At 35.4% G+C, this 19,541-nt stretch overlaps 1 protein-coding gene across 1 annotated transcript in view; it reads left to right on the forward strand.

Annotated features, from left to right (window-relative positions):
* The window catches only part of LRRC9 (leucine rich repeat containing 9), a 127,657-nt gene that overhangs the window by 65,729 nt on the left and 42,387 nt on the right, over window positions 1-19,541 (forward strand). Inside the window, exons 22-26 of the mRNA XM_036280590.1 lie at window positions 836-958; window positions 4,138-4,268; window positions 6,236-6,344; window positions 13,272-13,411; window positions 16,225-16,361. Coding sequence (XP_036136483.1) covers window positions 836-958; window positions 4,138-4,268; window positions 6,236-6,344; window positions 13,272-13,411; window positions 16,225-16,361 — 640 coding nt within the window. The remainder of the gene's footprint in view (window positions 1-835; window positions 959-4,137; window positions 4,269-6,235; window positions 6,345-13,271; window positions 13,412-16,224; window positions 16,362-19,541) is intronic.

Raw genomic sequence — 19,541 nt, forward strand, 5'->3', positions numbered from 1 at the left:
GCCATATCTTCTCAGGAGACTCCTTTCCTTCATAACAAGGGCACATCAAAATGTCTCGTCTGATAAGAAAGCACATTTTCCCTTAAGATGAACTCTGCCACACTCTCAGAAGGTAGCAGCACTCTAGTTATATCCCTCATCAGAATGCAGTTTTTCAGTTCTGTTATATCTGTATACATATATGCATACTATTTAATAGGCCATTATTCCATAAACAAAGTTTTTGTTTTAAACTTAGCTAAGTTCCCTCCAAGTCATTACTACTGATAGATGATACATTTAGTACTAACATTCTAAAAAAGGATTCTGATCATATCATAGACCACTGAATATTGTACAAAATTGGACAATTTTGGTCTGAAATAGTAACACACTAAAAAGTATAGTTAAAAGCACTTAATGGTCTGAAAGAGTAACACACTAAAAAGTATACTTAAAAGCACTCAAATTACTATGAAATGATAGGGTAATTCAAATACTAAAATTTGCCCTGGCCAGTTTGGCTCAGTGGTCAGAGCAAAGAGCATTGGCCCGCAGACCAATGAGTCATGGGTTCAATTCCAGTCAAGGGTACATACCTTGGTTGCAGTTTGTCCCCCACCCTGGTTAGGGTCGTGCAGGAGGCAGCCAGTCAGTGTGTCTCTCTCATGTCAATGTTTCTCTCTCTCTTCCTCTCTACCTCTTTCTCCCTCTCTCCCACTCTATCTGAAGATAAATAGAAAAATATCCTCGGGTGAGGATTAAAAAACAACAACTAAAATTCAAGTATAGTTAAACTCTTAAGGGGAAGAAATTAAATGTATGTATTTTGAATGTATGTATTTTTATTACCCAGGGTTTATGCAACTTGGTCATTCTAGACGTGTATGGAAACATTATTGTATGGAATCAAGAGAACTACAGGTGTTTTGTAATATTTCATCTTCCAGAACTGAAAGCTTTGGATGGAATCTCAATTGTAAGTTGTTTTATGACTCAGTATTTGGTCCATATGGAACATATGCATATTCACACATCTGTAGGCTATAATCATATTTAACATTGCTTTATCACTACTGATAGTAGATACCCAAACTTACTATGCTTATTAATATCTAAGTTTTCAAAACATATTATAGTCCTGGGTTTTAAAATTATTTTCTCTGCCAGTTCTTTTTTTCTTTTTATTAAATTTATTAGGGTGACACTGGTTAAAAAAACTATACAGGTTTTAGGTACACAGTTGTACAGCACATCATCTGTATACTATATTGCGTATTCACCAACCTCCTCTGGTCAATTTCTTTATTTTTAGCTTTAACATTTTATTCATGTTTGTTTGTTTGTTTGTTTGTTTGTTTAATTAATTAGTTAGTTAGTTAGTTAGTTACAGATGTCCCTCCTTTTCCCCCCATTTACACCCTCTTCCCCAATCCTGTCCCACCCCCACCCTTCACAGTATTGTTGTCTACATACATTGGTTATGCATATACACATGTAAGTTGTTTGGTTGATCTCTTATCGCCCTCCCACCCCCTCTTCTGAGGGTTGTCAGTCTGTACCCTACTTCCATGTCTCTGGATCTATTTTGTTCATCAACTTATTTTGTTCATTATATTCCACAAATAAGTGAGATCATGTGATATTTGTCTTTCTCTGGCTGGCTAATTTCGCTTAGCATAATACTCTCCAGGTCCCTCCATGTAATTTCAAAGAGTAAGAGATCTTTCTTTCTTACAGCTGCATAGTACTCCATTGTGTATATGTACCACTGCTTTTTTATCTGTTATTCTACTGATGGACACTTGGGCTGATTCCAGATCTTAGCTATTGTAAATAGCGCTGCTATGAACATAGGGGTATATATATTCTTTCTGATTGGTGTTTCAGGCTTCTTAGGATATACTCCTAAAAGTGGAATCACTGGGTCAAATGGCAGTTCCATTTTTAATTTTTTGAAGAAACACCATATTGTGTTTCATAGTGGCTGCACCAGTCTGCATTCCCACCAGTAGTGCACTAGAGTCCTCTTTCTCCACACCCTCACCAGCACTTTTTGTTTAATGATTTGTTGATGGCAGCCTGAGTGATATTGTTTTAAAATAAGCCAGTAATCTATTAGGTAAATGTTTTCCTGAGTTTTATGAACTGCTCTAGCAAATTAATTAAACCTAAACAGGCAGTCATGGGAACCTCCTATTTATAGCCAGTCAGAAGCAAAGGTGACAACTTGCAATAGGCATCTGAAGTGGGGGTGGGGCAGTATTGTGGGACAAGAGCCCTTAGCCCATGAGATCTGATGCTATTGTCAGGCAGAGAGTGTTTGAATTTAGTTTAATTCTAGGACACTCACCTGGTTTTGGAGAATTACTTGATGTGTGAAAAACCTACACATTTGGTGTCAGAAGTTTTGTGAATGTGACAGTAGTGTAAGAGTAAAGCCAGTCAGAGAAAGACAAATATCACATGATCTCACTTATTTGTGGAATATAATGAACATAATAAGCTAATGAACAAAGTAGATTCAGAGACATGGAAGTAGGGAACAGGCTGAAAATCCTCAGGGGTGGGGGTGGGAGGGCGGTAAGATAAACCAAAGAACTTACATGTGTATATGCATAACCAATGGATGTAGACAACAATACTGTGAAGGGTGGGGGTGGGATAGGATTGGGGAAGAGGGTGTAAATGGGGGGAAAAGAAGGGACATCTGTAACAAAATAAATAAACAAACAAACAAACATGAAAAAAAGGTTAAAGCTAAAAATAAAAGAATTGACCAGAGGAGGTTGGTGAATACGCAATATAGTATACAGATGATGTGCTGTACAACTGTGCACCTGAAACCTGTATAGTTTTTTTAACCAGTGTCACCCTAATAAATTTAATAAAAAGGGGAAAAAAGGACTGCCAGAGAAAATAAGTTTAAAACCCAGGACTATAATGTGTTTTGAAAACCTCTTTGAGGTATTAATGTAATATTGGGTTTTCCTTATTATATACCTGTTTATTAATCCCTTTACCCATAACTACTATTTATCTTCTCCAAATCTATCCAGTGAGAACATACGTTTAGTCTTACTCATGTTAACACTGTGAGCACTCATGAAAACGTGTAAACCAGCCCTACATGCTTTTATCTCCCCCTATTTTAGAAAGCCAATGTTTCAATTGCCCATTCCAATTCTCTATCAAGCTGTTACTCTTAGGAGGATATCTTTCTGCCCATTACTGTTATTTCTTTAGACTAAGTGTATTCCTTGGTCTGAAGAAATAACGGCCAGTTGTCCAAATTGTAATCCCTTCTGTTCCAGTTTTTTTATAGCAATATGAGCATTTGCTTTTACCACTAGGTAAGCAAAACCCCATCCACAGTCAGTATTTATCCCTATCAAGACTCATTTGTAGGCAGCCCCCAGGGCTACCAGCCTCAGTCTGATTTGCCAGCTATGTTCAGGGCCTTCTAGCCAGGGGAATCTGGCAGACCAGAACAGTATTATTAGCATTTTATGCCTCAGGGGGTATAAGAGGAATATGTCTAGATTCAGCCCATCTCTGCATTGCTATAACCCCCCCTCCAATGTTCACCTATTTCATAGATCCATGTGGCCACCTTAACTAAGCATAGGGGGATATCTGCTTATCAATCCATTATCTTCCAAATCCAGAAGGACGTTCTAATGGGCATCAACATGACCTACTTTATGGTATCACTCAAATTTCCACAGGGCCATGACCCATATGGGCATAACTTTAATAAGCCAGGTTTCCATTACCCTCATGCCTAACCATATGGCCTGGCCAGAAACATTGGATGAAGACCAAATACACACACACACACACACACACACACACACACACGTATGTATCTATGTGTGTGTGTGTGTGTGTGTGTGTGTGTGTATTCTTTTTTAAATAAATAACAATAACACACCAGGGAACTCACCACAATGTCATTCCTCAGCCCCCTACCTGGTCTGTCTTCTTCTCTGTGCCTTTCAGTCTCCTTATGTTTATTTTATATATAATGTGCAGGGGTTTAGTTGTAAATTTTAGGGAGAGATGAATCCATTCCATTTTGACCTTGAACCAAAGAATTAATGTCACTTAGTTATCTGTAAGAGAAAAATATCACTTTCTAAATGTTCTCATATATAGGACCCTCCAGAGACTGAGTGTGCAAAAGATTTGTTTGGTGGAAGACTAACTTCTGACATGATCGCAGAACGACAAGGACATTCAAACTTCACGCAAATGCAAGAATTAAATTGGACTTCATCATCCATCAGGTACAATCATTTCATTACATATTTTTTACATTATATTTAAATATGTAATTATTATCATTTTCTAAGGTTTATAATGTATACATCTTATCCAAATATAACTGATAATTCAGAAAATTATCTACTCTACTTCTAAATCTCATGGTAACTTTACCACCCTATGCAATACTCTAATATAAGATTTTTAGCATCACACACTATGGTAAAAAATGTTATCAGTCTTTTTATAAGACCTTTATAGTTCTCTTTTCTTTTATAACCAAACTTTTAAAAATTAGAATATACTAAGTTTGCTCCTCACATCAGAGCAGCCTAATTAATGCATTCTGGCCTCATTCCTCTGATGCTATTCTCATGAATGTCATCACTGTCCTCCTGGTTAATAAATCCTTTTATTGCCTCTCTTTTTCTTATTCTGCACTCATCACAGGCAGACATCTTTAGCCATAGTTTTAATTTATGACAGGGACCCCCAAATTTAGCCCAAACCTAGAATCCTCACTTGAATATTCTATTGCTTCCAGTTAGAAAACAGCATCCACCTCTTGTTGCTCAAGCCAAAAATCTAAGAGTTATTTCTTTCTCTCCTTTGTCCTCCATTTTTAATTAGTCATCATGTTCTACAGAGCCTATCTTAAGTATGTCTCATAATTACCCCCTTCTTTCCATAGTCACTGCCATTGGCCTAGGTTGGGAAATGAACTATTTTAGAAACTTTCTTGATCTTTTTGTTGTCATCTATAACCTTCCCTGCAAGTCCACCTATTATCCACACTGCCTTCTAAGATGCAAATTGTTTCAGAACACTTCCCTTGTCAGCATTGTTCAGTGTCTTTACATTGTTTATATAATAAAATTTAAAGTCCCTTTGTACAACACAGAAAACCTTTTAATTACCTATTTTTATCTCTTGTAATCCTTACTTCTATTGCCCCATAACTCTTTATGCTCCAGAAATTCTAAAATATTCTAGTTCTTCAATTCAGTATAAGATGATGTTTCATGTTCCTGCCTTTGCTTATGCCTGTTTCAATGCCTAGAACTTTTTCTTTTCTAATTTGCCTAACAAATGCCTATAAATTCTCCAAGTCTCATTTTAAGATCTTTCTCCCCTGCAAAGTAATTCCTGACTTCCCCAAATAGGTTTTTCTTTTCCTAAAATGTCATTATGTCTAATTCTGATAATAATTATGATAATTTTTTTTTCAATTTTTCTGGATCCTACTCCTTGAGTGCAGAGACAGTGTCTTTTCATATTTGCTATAACCTTTCCTAACATATTGTCTGCACTTAGGAAATATTAATGAAAATAGGTTGAATGAATAAAAGTATGTCATAATTGGAACTTCAGGGTTTAAAATTTGTTTAAAGAAGTAGATAGAGCAAAGTGTTTTAGCTTTATGCTCTTCTCTATCACAACTCAAAGGAAAGTGGAAAAGTTGTAAAGCTATGAACTAGGAATCAAGCATTTTCTTTACAAAGTGAAATGCAATAGAAGTTTTCAGGAGATCCCACAGAAAACTCTGTTGTCAAAGATTTTATCTGCTTTCACCTTTTCTTTCCCATTCCTCTTTCCTGGCATTTCAGAAATAACCTATTTTACTTCTATCTTCTGCAGTTTGCAACCTGAAAATCTTATGATCTACCATACCAACTTCACTATGATTTCAGGAGCATGTGAATTTATAAAGAAATTGAAGATCTTTTTAAAGTTTTTTTTATGGTAGTGTTATGTTTATGCAGTAATAGACATTTTTTAAAGCAATGAAATTCATCATTTGTTTACATATGTGCTCCTCCAAAAAATGTATTTATCTAATCATTTGACCCATTTTACATGAAGGCAATTCCTTCTCATAACATTTGTCAGATAAGCTGTTTTAAAAATGCTTTTGGCATGGTGCATGAAGGATTCACCTATATAATTTTCCTATTGAAATTGTAACTGTATTTACTTTGTCTAAATTCAGAACTGTGGATTTGATTCCAGTTGACCAATTCAGAAATGTATGTAATGTGAATCTACAGAACAATAATCTTACCTCATTCAGTGGGTTAGTCTATCTGCCTAATGTGAAGGTGAGTCACAAATTTTCTTTCCAAGTTTTCAGTGTAAGCTGTAATCTTCTTTACTTTTGATTAAATGTATTTTCATGTTATTAAAGAAAAATATATCCTGAAAGTTTTGTTTTTTTCACAAACAAGAAAAAGTATTACCCTCCAAAAGTATTTTGGTTTTATGTGATTGTCTTATAAGCAGTAAATCTTACTCAGTGTAGGAGAGGGTGTGGAAAAGCTGCCTCTATAGTGAATGGGTATGGTATGAAGTTACAGAACACTGCAGTTCTCAAATTAGCCTCATTGACTCTTGTCCTGGACCTTAATGGAGCCATCTCCTGTGGTCTTTTAAACATAGGGAAATAGCAATCTCTCTGACTAAAGAGTTACTTCATCTAAATCAGGCTTGGAGAAGTCAGTGCAGATTGAGATAGTTAAGCAGCTTTCTAGCGTCCCCATTATTTTGTTTAAAATGTTGTCATTTCCCGGCATGTCAATAATTTAAAAAAATTTTCAAAGCCACATCCAGACAATTTTCAATATAAAAATTTGCCATTTTAAAACTGATATTATTAATTTTCAAAGATGGCAGCAGGCAGGACCAGAGTGAAGGTGAGTTTGTGAGAGTGTGAGTGAGTGTGAGAGAGAGTGTGAGTAGATGTGTGAATGAGCAACCTCGAGCAGTGCAGATGTGGGACAGAGGATTCCTGTGCTGTGGACAGGGAGCAGCCAGCTCCACAGCAAGCACCATGTCAGGGTGCTTCTCTCTGCGTGGCCGGAAGGCCCCATGACTTTGAAAGATCCCTGGTCTTCTCTGGGAAAAGGCAGTATGGAGCGGCTAAGGCCAAGCGACCTGAGTCCACCGGGCACTTTGCACCGTTGGACCAGTGGACCACACTGTGTCAATGTGGACCAGCGCACAGTAGCAGACCAGCACACAGTAGTGGCAATGTCAAGGTACCTACTCGGAGAAGCAGCAACTGGCTGGGAGCCAAGCACCATCCCGCACAGCAGCAGCCTGAGCAGAGCCGAGCACAACACCCAGCAGCAGTAGTACCAGCTTTGGAGCCCAGCACCTTCCCCAACAGCAGCAGTAACTGGGCAGGAGTGGAGCCCCCAACCCCAATAGCAGCTGGGACTCTGGAGCTGAGACACACCCCCAGCAGCAGAGGCTCAGGAACAGACATCCATCCCCAGGCAGCAGCAGCAGATTGGCAGCTGAGACCCATCCCCAGTAGCATCAGCAGAGGCTAATCAAGAGCAGTGCCCCAGCCCAAGCAGCAGCAAGGCTTGAGCAGCTGAGACCCTCCCCCAACAATTGCAGCAGGGGATTTGGAGTGGAGTCCCTCCCCAGCAGCACAAAGTCCTGGGAGCTGAGCATCCTCAGCCCCCAACAGCAACAGAGGATTGGGAACTGAAAACACCCCCAGCAACAGCAGCAGCAGTAGCAGTACAAACCGGGAGCTAACACTCACCTCCAGCAGCATTAGCAACAACTGATCAGGAACTGAGCCTCACCAGGCATCAGCGCACCCCAGCAGCATACCAGTTGAACCCACACACCCCAGAAGCACACCAGCTGGACCCACACACCCCAGCAGCACCTACCACAACAGACCAGTACCAGCCACCAGCTGTCAATCCTGCAGGACCCACAGCAGGCAAAAGGCCCCATGCACCAAAACATGGAGGCACAGCAGCCTTATTTGATGCACACTGACCTACCTGCCTACACATCCCAACATCCCTCACCAGGCCCAGAACTACCAGACTGCTAAAATGGTGAGACAAAGAAACAACATCCAAATGAAAGAAAAATAGGAATCACTGGAAAAGGAACTACATGAAATGGAAGCAAGCAATTTTTCAGAAAAATAATTCAAAGCAATGATTTTAAGGGTGCTCAAACAATTTAGTGAGAACTACAAGCAACTTACTGGGAATTATAAAGAGCTCAGTGGGAACTACATAAGCATTAAAAAAGAAATAGAAGCTCTGAATAAAAATCAAGTGGAAATAAAGAATGACATAGCTGATATGAAAAATACCTTAGAAGGACTCAAGAGTAGATTAGAAGAAGCTGAATAACAAATCATCAAGTCAGAAGACAAGGTAGAAAAAACATGCAAATAGAGCAGCAAATGGGGAAAAAATTTTAAACCAGGTAGACAGTTTAAGGGAGCTTTGGGACAAAACAAAATGTAACAACATTTGCATTATAGGGATACTAAAAGGAGAAGACTTGGAGAAAGGAATAGAGAATCTGTTTGAAGAAATAACGACAGAAAACTTCCCTAATTTGGTGAAGGAAAATGTCACACAAGTCCAGGAAACACAGAGAGTCCCAAGTAAGATGAACCCAAAAAGACCCACAGCTAGACACATCATAATTAAAATGGCAAACATTATGGACAAAGAAAGAATCTTAAAGGAAGCAAGAGAGAGACAGAAAGTTACCTACAAGGGAGCTCCCATTAGACTCTCAGCTGATTTCTCAATAGAAACACTGCAGGACAGAAGTGAGTGGCATGACATATATAAAGAAATGAAAGGCAAAGGTCTGAATCCAAGACTACTCTATCCAGAAAGGTTATCATTCAAAATTAAAGGTGAAATAAAGGGCTTCACAGACAAAAAAAAAAAAAAAAAAGCTAAAGGAATTTACCACCACCAAAGCAGCACTGCAAAAAATGCTAATGGGACTGTTGTAAGAAGAAGAAGAAATAGAAAGAGAGAGAGAACACAGGCATAAAATAAAAATGGCAACTAATAAGTATCTATCAATAATAACCCTAAATGTAAATGGCTTAAATGCTCCAATCAAAAGACATAGGGTCGATGATTAGATAAGAAAACATGACCCATATATATGCTGTCTACAAGAGACCCACCTCACAACAAAAATCACACAAGATGATAGTGAAGGGATGAAAAAAATTTTTCAGGCAAATGGAAATGAAAAAAATGTTTGTGTAGCAATACTCATATCTGGTAACATAGACTTCAAAACAAGGGCCTTAATAATAGGCAAAGAAGGTCACTACATAATATTAAAGAGATCAATCCAACAAGAGGCTATAACCCTGGTACACATATATGCACCACACTTCGGAGCACCAAAATATGTTTTAAAACTTCTGGAGGACTACAAGGGAGAAATAAATAGCAACACAATCATAGTGGAATACTTTAACACTCTACTGACACCACTGGATATATCTTCTAGACAAAAAATTAACAAGGAAACAGAGTCATTAAATGACAAACTAGATCAGTTGGATTAAGTGATATTTACAGGACATTTCACCCCAAAGCTGCAGAATATACATTTTTGTCAAGTGCACATGGAACATTCTTGAAGATAGACCACATGTTAGGACACAAAGTAAGTCTCCACAAATTCTAGAAGATTGAAATCATATCAAGCATCTTTCTCAGATCACAGTGGCATGAAACTAGAAATCAATTACAATGAAAACATTCAAACACATGGAGACTAAATAGCATGTTATTAAATGATAAATGGGTTACCAATAAGATCAAGAAATAAATAAAAAAACTTTCTGGAAACTAATGAAAATGAACACACAACAATACAAAATTTATGGGACACAGCAAAAGCAGTTCTGAGAGGGAAGTTCATAGCAATACAGGCCTACCTTAAGAAATAAAATTTTTTAATAAACTATCTAACCCAACAACTTAAAATTTTAGAAATAGAACAAAAAGAAAAACCCAGAGTTAGTAGAAGGAAGGAAATAATAAAAATCAAAGCAGAAATAAATGAAATAGAGACTAAAAAAAAAAAAAAAAAAAATACAAAAGATCAATGAAACCAAGAGCTGGTTCTTTGAGAAGATAAACAAGATTGATCAACCTTTAGCTACACTCACCAAGAAACAGAGAGAACCCAAATTAATAAAATCAGAAATGAAAGAGATAAAGTAACAATGGACACCACAAAAATACAAAGGATTGTAAGGAAACACTATGAACAGTTACATTCCAACAAATTCGACAACCTAGGAGAAATGGCCAAATTCTTAGAATCATATACTATTCCAAAACTCAACAGGGAAGAGTCAGAAAACCTAAACAGACCAATAACAATACAGAAAATAAAAGAAGTAATCAATAAAATCCCAGCAAGCAAAAGCCCTGGTCCAGAAGGCTACACAGGGTAGTTTTACCAAGCATTCAAAGAACTAAAACCTATTCTCTTCAAACTATTCCAAAAAATTCAGGAAGAAGAAAGGCTTCCAAGCTCTTTTAATGAGGCCAGCATAATCCAAATTCCAAAACCAGATAAAGACACTACAAAGAAAGAAAATTACAGGCCAATATCCCTGATGAACATAGATGCCAAATCCTCAACAAAATCTTAGCAGATCGAATCCAGCAATATTTTTAAAAAATTATACATCACAATCAAGTGGGATTTATCCCACGGGTGCAAGGCTCGTACAACATTCATAAATCGATAAATGTGATACACTTCAAACAAAATGAAAGATAAAAATCATGTGATCATATCAATAGATGCTGAAAAGCATTTGGTAAAAATTCTCAGCAAAGTGGGAATAGAAGGATCATATCTCAACATAATAAAGGACATTTATGACAAACTACACCCAGCATCATACTCAATGGGCAAAAACTAAAAGCATTTCCCTTAAGAACAGGAATAAGACAGGGATGTCCACTTTCACCACTCTTAACATAGTACTAGAAGTCTTAGCCACAGCAATCAGACAAGAAGAAAAAATAAAGGGATCCAAACTGGAAAAGAAGAAGTGAAACTGTCATTATTTGCAAATGACATCACATTGTACATAGAAAACCCTAAAGACTACATCAAAAAACTACTAGATTTAATAAATGAATTTGACAAAAAAGCAGGATACAAAATTAACATCCAGAAATCATTGGCATTTTTATACACATAGAAAGAGAAACTAAAAAAGCAATCCCATTAACCATCACAACAAAACAATTAAGATACCTAGGAATAAACTTAACCAAAGAAGTAAAGGACCATTTGCAGAAAACTACAAGACATTGAAAAAAGAAATAGAGGAAGATATAAAAAAGTGAAAGCATATATCTTGTTCATGGCTGGAAGAATTAACATCATTAAAATGTCCATACTACCCAAAGCAATCTATAGATTCAATGCAATCTCCATCAAAATACCTACGACATACTTCACAGAACTAGAACAAACACTCCAAAAGTTTTTATGGTACCAAAAAAGACCCTGAATAGCCACAGCAATCTTGAAAAAGAGGAAAAAAGTAGGAGGGATCACATTTCCAGATTTCAGGTTATACTACAAAGCCATTATAATCAAAACAGCCTGGTACTGGCACAAGAACAGGCCTATAGATGAATGGAACAGAACAGAGAACCCAGAAATCGGCACAAGACATTATGCTCAATTAATATTCTACAAAGGTGGCAAGAGCATGCAATGGAGTAAAGACAGCCTCTTTAATAAGTGGTGCTGGAAAAATTGGACATCTACATGCAAAAGAATGAAACTAGATCATCACCTTACACCATACACAAGAATAAACTCAAAATGGATAAAAGACTTGAATGTGACTCATGAATCCATAAAAATCCTAGAAGAAAATGTAGGCAACAAAATTTCAGACATCACACGCAGCAGAATTTTCACTGATATAGCACTTAAGGCAATAGAAACAAAGGAGAAAATGAACACGGGACTACATCAAACTAAAAAGCTTCTGCACAGCAAAAGAAACAATCATTGAAATGGAAAGGGAACCCACTTATATGGGAGAGCATAATTGCCAATGATATATCAGATAAGGGGTTAATTTCCAAAATATATAGAGTACTCATACAACTCAACAAAAGGAAGACAAAGAACTCAATTTAAAAAATGGGCAGAGGACCTAAATAGACACCTCTCCAAATAGAACATACAAATAGCCAAGAGACATGTGAAAAAAATGCTCAACATCACTAATCATTAGAGAGATGCAAATTAAAACAACAATGAGGTATCACCTCACACCTGCCAGAATGGCTACCATCAACAAATCATCAAACAACAAGGGCTGGCGAGGGTGTGGAGAAAAGGGAACTCTAGTACACTGCTGGTGGGAATGCAGATTGGTGCAGCCATTGTGAAAAACAATATGGTGTTTCCTTTAAAAATTAAAAGTTGATCTACCATTTGACCCAGTGATCCCACTTCTAGGAATATATCCTAAGAAGCCTGAAACACCAATCAGAAAGAATATAGGTACCCCTATGTTCATAGCAGCACTATTTACAATTGCTAAGATCTAGAAACAGCCCAAGTGTCCATCAATAGATGAGTGAATAAAAAAGCTGTGGTATAAATACACAATGAGTACTAGGTAGATGTAAGAAAGAAAAATCTCTTACCCTTTGAGAGAACATGGAGGGTCCTGGAGAGTATTACAATAAGCGATATAAGTCAGTCAGAGAAAGACAAATATCACATGATCTCATTTACTTGTAGAATATAATGAACAATACAAGCTGATGAACAAAATAGACCCAGAGACATAGAAGTAGAGTACAGACTGACAAACCTCAGAAAAGGGAGACAAGGAGAGGGAAGAGCTAAACCATAGAACTTATAGGCATATATGCATAACCAATGGACATATACAACAATGCTGGGGGCGGGGGACAGGAGGAGGGTGTCAATGGGGGGAAAAGGAGAAACATCTGTAACAAAAATTAATTAATTAAATTAAAAAGAAATAATAAAACTGATATTATTAAATTATGTTGTACAGCCCAACCATTTTAATAGCTTTTAAGATGTTAATAATCTCAAACCAAAAATATATATATATACATGTATACACACACATATATACACGCACACATATATACATATGCATTTATTTTTAATGCCTGATTAATAAGGTATTCTTTTGGTAGGTCTTATGCCTCAACTATAATCATATTGAATCAATCATGCCCAGACTAAAGCCTCAGAGTCACTTGACCAACAGACAGCTGCTCTACCAGAAAGTGCCTTCAAGTGGCTATGGACAGCAAGGAATTTCAAAAATAAACAGGTATTGTTCTTTTGTTTTTTTAACAATTATTAATAATTTTGGTTGGGAATTTTAAAAGCAGTGAGTCACATTAATGATAGCAGTAACATACATTTAGTTTATTTTAATACTTAATTGCTATATGCCAAAGATGAACTTCACAAATAAATAGATACTAAAACACTCCTTTGTCATTGATTTTTTCCCCTGCTTCCTCCATTTCACCCATGTTGTAAAAAGAGAGAATGAAGCAAACCTTGTATATTTAATGACTTTGTGTTTTTTTAATTTAGATAAAATTCACATACCATATATTTACCCTCTATGTACAATTTAGTGATTACTTTAGTATATTCACAAAGCTGTGCAACTATTACAACCATCTAATTCCAGAGCATTTTCATCACCCCACAAAAGAACTTCTAACCTAGGAACATAGGCTTAGGTTTCCTTTGTTTTATTTTTGTTTCTACATTATTTATCTGATTATTAATGCCCCAGCATCAACGGAAAAGATACATTAATGAAGAGGATGAGAACATACTTTCCACCTTCCTACACCTTTTTGGAAGAACATAAATATATATATATATTATAAATTACATATTATATATTATGTATTACATATTACATTTTACATATTCTGTATATTATATTATATCATATCATATATTATATTATACATAAAATTTGCCTTTTTCTAGAACTTCATATGATTAGAATCATATAGTAAGTAGTCTTTTTGTGTCTGACTTAGCATAATTCTTTTGAGATTTGTTGCAAGTGTCAGTGATTCATTTTATTGCTGAGTAGTAGTCCATTATATAGATTATATGACAAGTTGTTTATTTATTTATCATTGGTAAACATTTGGGTTGTCTCCAGTTTGAGGCTATTTTGATTAAAGCTGCTATGAACATTTGATTTATGTACGTCCTTTATATTAGGGACTATTCATATTAGTTTTTAACAGCTTTATTGAAGTATATACTTACATACTATATTCACTCATTTAAGTGTATAATTTTTACTATATGTATAGAATTGTACAACTATTACCACAATAGTTTTAGAACATTTCCATCACACTCCAAAAGGATCCTTCAGATCCGTTTTCAGTCAATTCCTTTTTCCACCTCCAGCTCCAGAAAGCCACTAATTCACTTTCCATAGAGTTGCGTTTTCTAGACATTTCACATGAATGGAATCATATGCTATATGGTCTTTTGTACCTGACTTCTTACATTTAGCATAATGTTTTTGAGGTTCATCCATGTTATAGCATGTATTAGTAGTTCCCTTTTTTTAATTGCTGAATATGTTGGGTATTCCATTGTATAGATATACGACTGTTTATCCATTCATCAGTTGATAGACATTTGGATCATCTCCACTTTGGGAGAAGTATGAATAATGCTGATATGAACATTTGTATGAAATATTTTTGTGCACTTACATTTTCACTTCTCTTGGATAGACATCTAGGAGTAAAATTGATGGGTCACATAGTAATGTAGTGTTTAACTTTTTAAGAAACTGCAGAACTACTTTCCAAAGTGGCTGCACCATTTTGTGTTACCAACAATATTTTATTAGGGTTCTAATTTCTCCATAGCCTCACCAACACTTGTTATTGTCTATCTTTTTTATTATAGCTACTCTAGTGGTTTTTAAATTCTATTTCATTATAATTTTAATTTGCATTTTTCCCTCATGACTGATGCTATTTGAGCAGCTTTGTATATGCTTTTTAGCCATTATTATATCTACTTTGGTGAACCATTTAAATCTTTTGCTTATATTTTAATTCATTTGTTTGACTTTCTGTTATTGAGTTCTTTAAATATTCTGATATAAGCCCTTAATTAAACAAATGATTTACAAGTTGAAAAGCATTTTATGATAAATGTAGAAGTTATTTCTGGACTCTTAGTTCTACTCCATTGATCTATGTGTCTGTCCTTTTACCAGTATCAGATTGGTTTGGTTACTACAGCTTTATATAATAAGTTTTGAAATCAAGGATTATAAACCCTTCAGTGTTGCTCTTCTTAAAGATTGTTTTGGATATTCTTACAAGTGTTAGGAAAAGATGGTTATTTCCTGGGGAGGAGGGCTTTTGATAGAGATCACATTGAATCTATTGATCAATTTGAATAGAACTGCCATTTTAGTAATACTAAATCTTCTAATCCATGAACATTGAATATTTCTCCATTTAGGTAGACCTTCTTTAATTTATCTGAGTAATGTTTTGTAGTTTTCTTTGTATACATTTTGAACTTCTTCTGTTAAATGTTTCTGAAGTATTTTATTCCTTTTTATACTATTGTAGATAAAATTCTCAATTTTATTCTCAATTTATTGCTGATATATAAAAATCCAAATTATTTTTGTATATTAACATTCTACCCTGTGGTTTTGCTGAACTCATTTATTAGTACAGTAATTTTTCTTGGTGTTTTTGATTTGTTTGTTTTTGGTGAATTCCTTCGGATTGTCTAAATACAAGGTCATGTCATCTTAGAATAAAGACAGTTTTATTTATTCCTTTCCAATCTGGATGCATTTCTTTTCTCTTTCTTGGCTAATTGCACTTGCTCTTGTTTTTCATTTTAAGTAACTGTGTACTTTACCATATAAGTATATTTTTAAAGACTAAAAATTTATTATTATGTAAAATATGGAGACAGGTTATTACAGTTTAATTCTGATACATTAGGAAATTCGTCCTTTTTTTTTAACTTCAAATTATGGTTAGTACACATGAGACTGTCTTTTTATATTGCTGATTTGAAATTGGGTTAATGGGATCAAACTTGCATGTGTTTCAGAGATATAACGAGCAATGAAAATTTGCCTCCAATAATGCATAACTTAGAAGTTCTTCATTTGGGCTACAATGGAATTTGTAATTTAATTCAACTACAACTAAACCGACTAAGAAATTTAAAATTTCTCTTTCTACAAGGTGAGTAGCAACACTGTTAATATGTAAGTCTTTGTTATTAAAAAACTGTCTTGATTATCATCCTTTTTGATAAACAAATACAAGCATCAACATTTACTTAGAATAGATTCACTGACAAAATATTTTAGTAATCACAAATGGATTTTTCTAGGGTTATTTATATAAATAATGTTAATGCAATATTTAAAGACTATTGAATATTACCCTAGAGAATGCAACATTTTTTAGCCTTAGAAAATGCAATATCCTAGGACTATGTATAGTATTCCATCATAATTTACTTTTATATCATATTCTATTTTTAAAATAGTAAAAAATAACCAGTGAGTAATTCACAAGTACTTATTAAACTCAGAATTGTGCTAAATACTAAAAATGATACAGAAATATCATATTATTATAATTATATATAATTTAGATCCTTGCTCTAAAGTAGTTTAAGATCTGATCTACCTGTAGAAACATACTGAAACAAAGATAAATTAAGTTTTGACTATGTGTTATTACCTTAAGTGCAATAGAAGTTTAGAGAAAAGAGATATTGAAACATGAACCCCTCTATATATCTAGGACTCTTTGAAAGACAAATAGAATTTAAATTAAAGGTGAACTTGACCAAGAGCTTTGCAAGTGGGGATGTGGGGGAAGGAGAGAGTCACAAGGGCAAGATTATGGTGTCTATGGGTCAGCACTTGAAAAGAGACCAACCTGATGAAAATAGAATATACAGTTCTCTGAGTTATAAGATTCTAAACATGATCATTGTGATGGATAATGCTCATTTTACAGTTGAAAATAAGTACAAAATGTAAATTTTTAGAAGAGTGGCATAAGAAAAAGTGGGGTTTGGAGCATTAGTCTAACAATTTGGGGGGGTCAAATATATGGCGATTAAAGGATATTTGACTTTGGGTCGTAAACACATAATACAATATACAGATAATGTTTCATAGTATTGTACACTTGAAACCTATATAATTTTATTAACCAATGTCATGCCAATAAATTTAATAAAAGACATAAAAAGTAAAAAATTATTTAATGACACAGAAGAAAGGTTGAGAGATACATTAGTGAGACATATGGGAAGATAGCTGTATAGTTGATCCGAGTATAGTAATTTTTTTCTGAAGGACAGATTTTTCTAGACCATATTTAAAATTTTTAATGCATATTTTTGCCTATCAAAGGTGTTTGTCAGTTAGTTCAAGAACATGGAGACTTAGCCTTAAAAAACTAAAAACTGGACACAACAATATCAGATCTTTTAAAAGATACATTGACATACAAAAAAAAAGCGGACAACCTAACCCTGGAAGATCTATTTTAATCTAACAATGTAGAAGCATGTGTTGTGTTGTTGTGTCTAGCATGGCAAATTAAAATGAGGCAGCCTTATGCAGGCGGCCTCTGACAGTAATGCTGCCACTTACTGAATCATTGGTCACGATGGTTTTCTACATCTCATTCAACCTTCACAGCAACCCAACACAGTAATTTATATGCTTTTACAAGAAAAGAAAATGAATTTCAGTGGGGTTAAATAATATGTCCAAATTTGTATGCCAGTAAGTGGTATGGTACAGAGTAAAACACAGCTCTGACTCCAAAGCACATGCATTATCTATCCAGCATGAATGACAATAAGGGCCCAGGCTAGAGTAGTGTCAGCAGGAACAATGAGTAAGAGGTGAAAGCTGTAATTTAAAAGAAGGAAATACTAGGACTTAATAACTAAATAGATATATAAGGAGAGAAAAAAGTAGTTTGAGATGTTTTTCATGATTTCATTAGGAAATTGGGCAATAGCAGGATAAAGTCACTGGGAAAGGTTGCTCATTTGCAGGATGAAAAGATCAGTTTGTGTTGTTACTAGAGAGCTGCCTGGGTCGAAGTGTACTCCTGTGAGAAAGAATTTAGATGAGTGACAGAAAGCAGTATTGAAGCAAAGCAAGTTAATTTATTAAGGAAGCAAAACAAGCGAATTTATTAAGGGTACACTTGGCAAGAGCACAAGCGGGCAACTCAGCTAGTCTGAGGGTCCCACCTGGTAGGGGTTCAAGACTTTTATACTTTTCCCCCCTGTAAGTTTCAAGATTCCCTAGCCAAACCTAGCAGCTATCTATCCTGCCTAACATTCCCCCCTCAAGTGATACCATCCAAATTCTTTTGGAGTTTTTGTTATTTGTCCCTCAGACTTCATCTGTCCTTGGATTTATCTGGCACAAATGGCATTAATTGGGTCTTTGTTTTCTCTTTTCCAAGGCCAGGGTGATTTAAGCTATGTATTCTCTGGTTAGGGAGGAGAGGTATAAACCATTTTCTCTCAAGTGTCCTTGGTTGGGGACGATTAAGATCTTGTGATTCACAACTGGCTGCAAGCTGCCCAAACTGTTGGGCCTTGTTTAATTTTCTTGTCTCACTTTCCCTATTCCACTTGCCCAGGAATTTTCCTAGCTTCTTAACTATCCTGCTATATTGTGACAATTTCGAGATAGAAAAATGGGAACTTTTCCAAACTGTAGTACTAAACCACAGGTCAGGACTAGAGATGTATATTTTAGAATTATCCCAGTGGAAGTGGCTCATGAAGTCATAACTGTTTGTGCTTACTTAGGAAATAAATATAAAGAAAAAAAGAAGTGAAAGGCCAAAAAGAGATGTGGAGGCACACAACCCTAACACACTACCCCTTAACCTTCACACCTGCCCCCCCCCCAACCTGCGCATTATAAACTAGCAAAGAATTATGAAAGAAAACCAAGAAATGCAAATTCCGAATGCCAGGGGAACTGAGGACGAAAGGCCTCAAAATCAAATGAAAAGAGTGAGACCTATGAGAAAAAATATTGGATGTAGACAGTTGGATTCAACAAAAAGGAGACCATTCGCAGCTTTTAGAGCAGTGACTTTTCAACCTTTCTCATCTCATGGCACACATAAACTAACCATTGAAATTCTGCAACATACCTAAAAATATATTTTTGTTGATCTGACAAAAAAGTAAGTATAATTTTGATTCATTCACACTGGATGGCTATTACTGTATAGGCCATTGCATTTTTTTATTTGACAATCTAAGGGAAAAGAAGTCAATGCCCATGACTAAATAGTCAGGTATTGCATATTTTAAATTTTTGTAGCATGTCAGTGTACTTCTTGCAGCACACTGGAAACATG

This window comes from Molossus molossus, unplaced genomic scaffold (assembly GCF_014108415.1).
Source record: "Molossus molossus isolate mMolMol1 unplaced genomic scaffold, mMolMol1.p scaffold_m16_p_1, whole genome shotgun sequence".
NCBI lineage: Eukaryota > Metazoa > Chordata > Mammalia > Chiroptera > Molossidae > Molossus > Molossus molossus.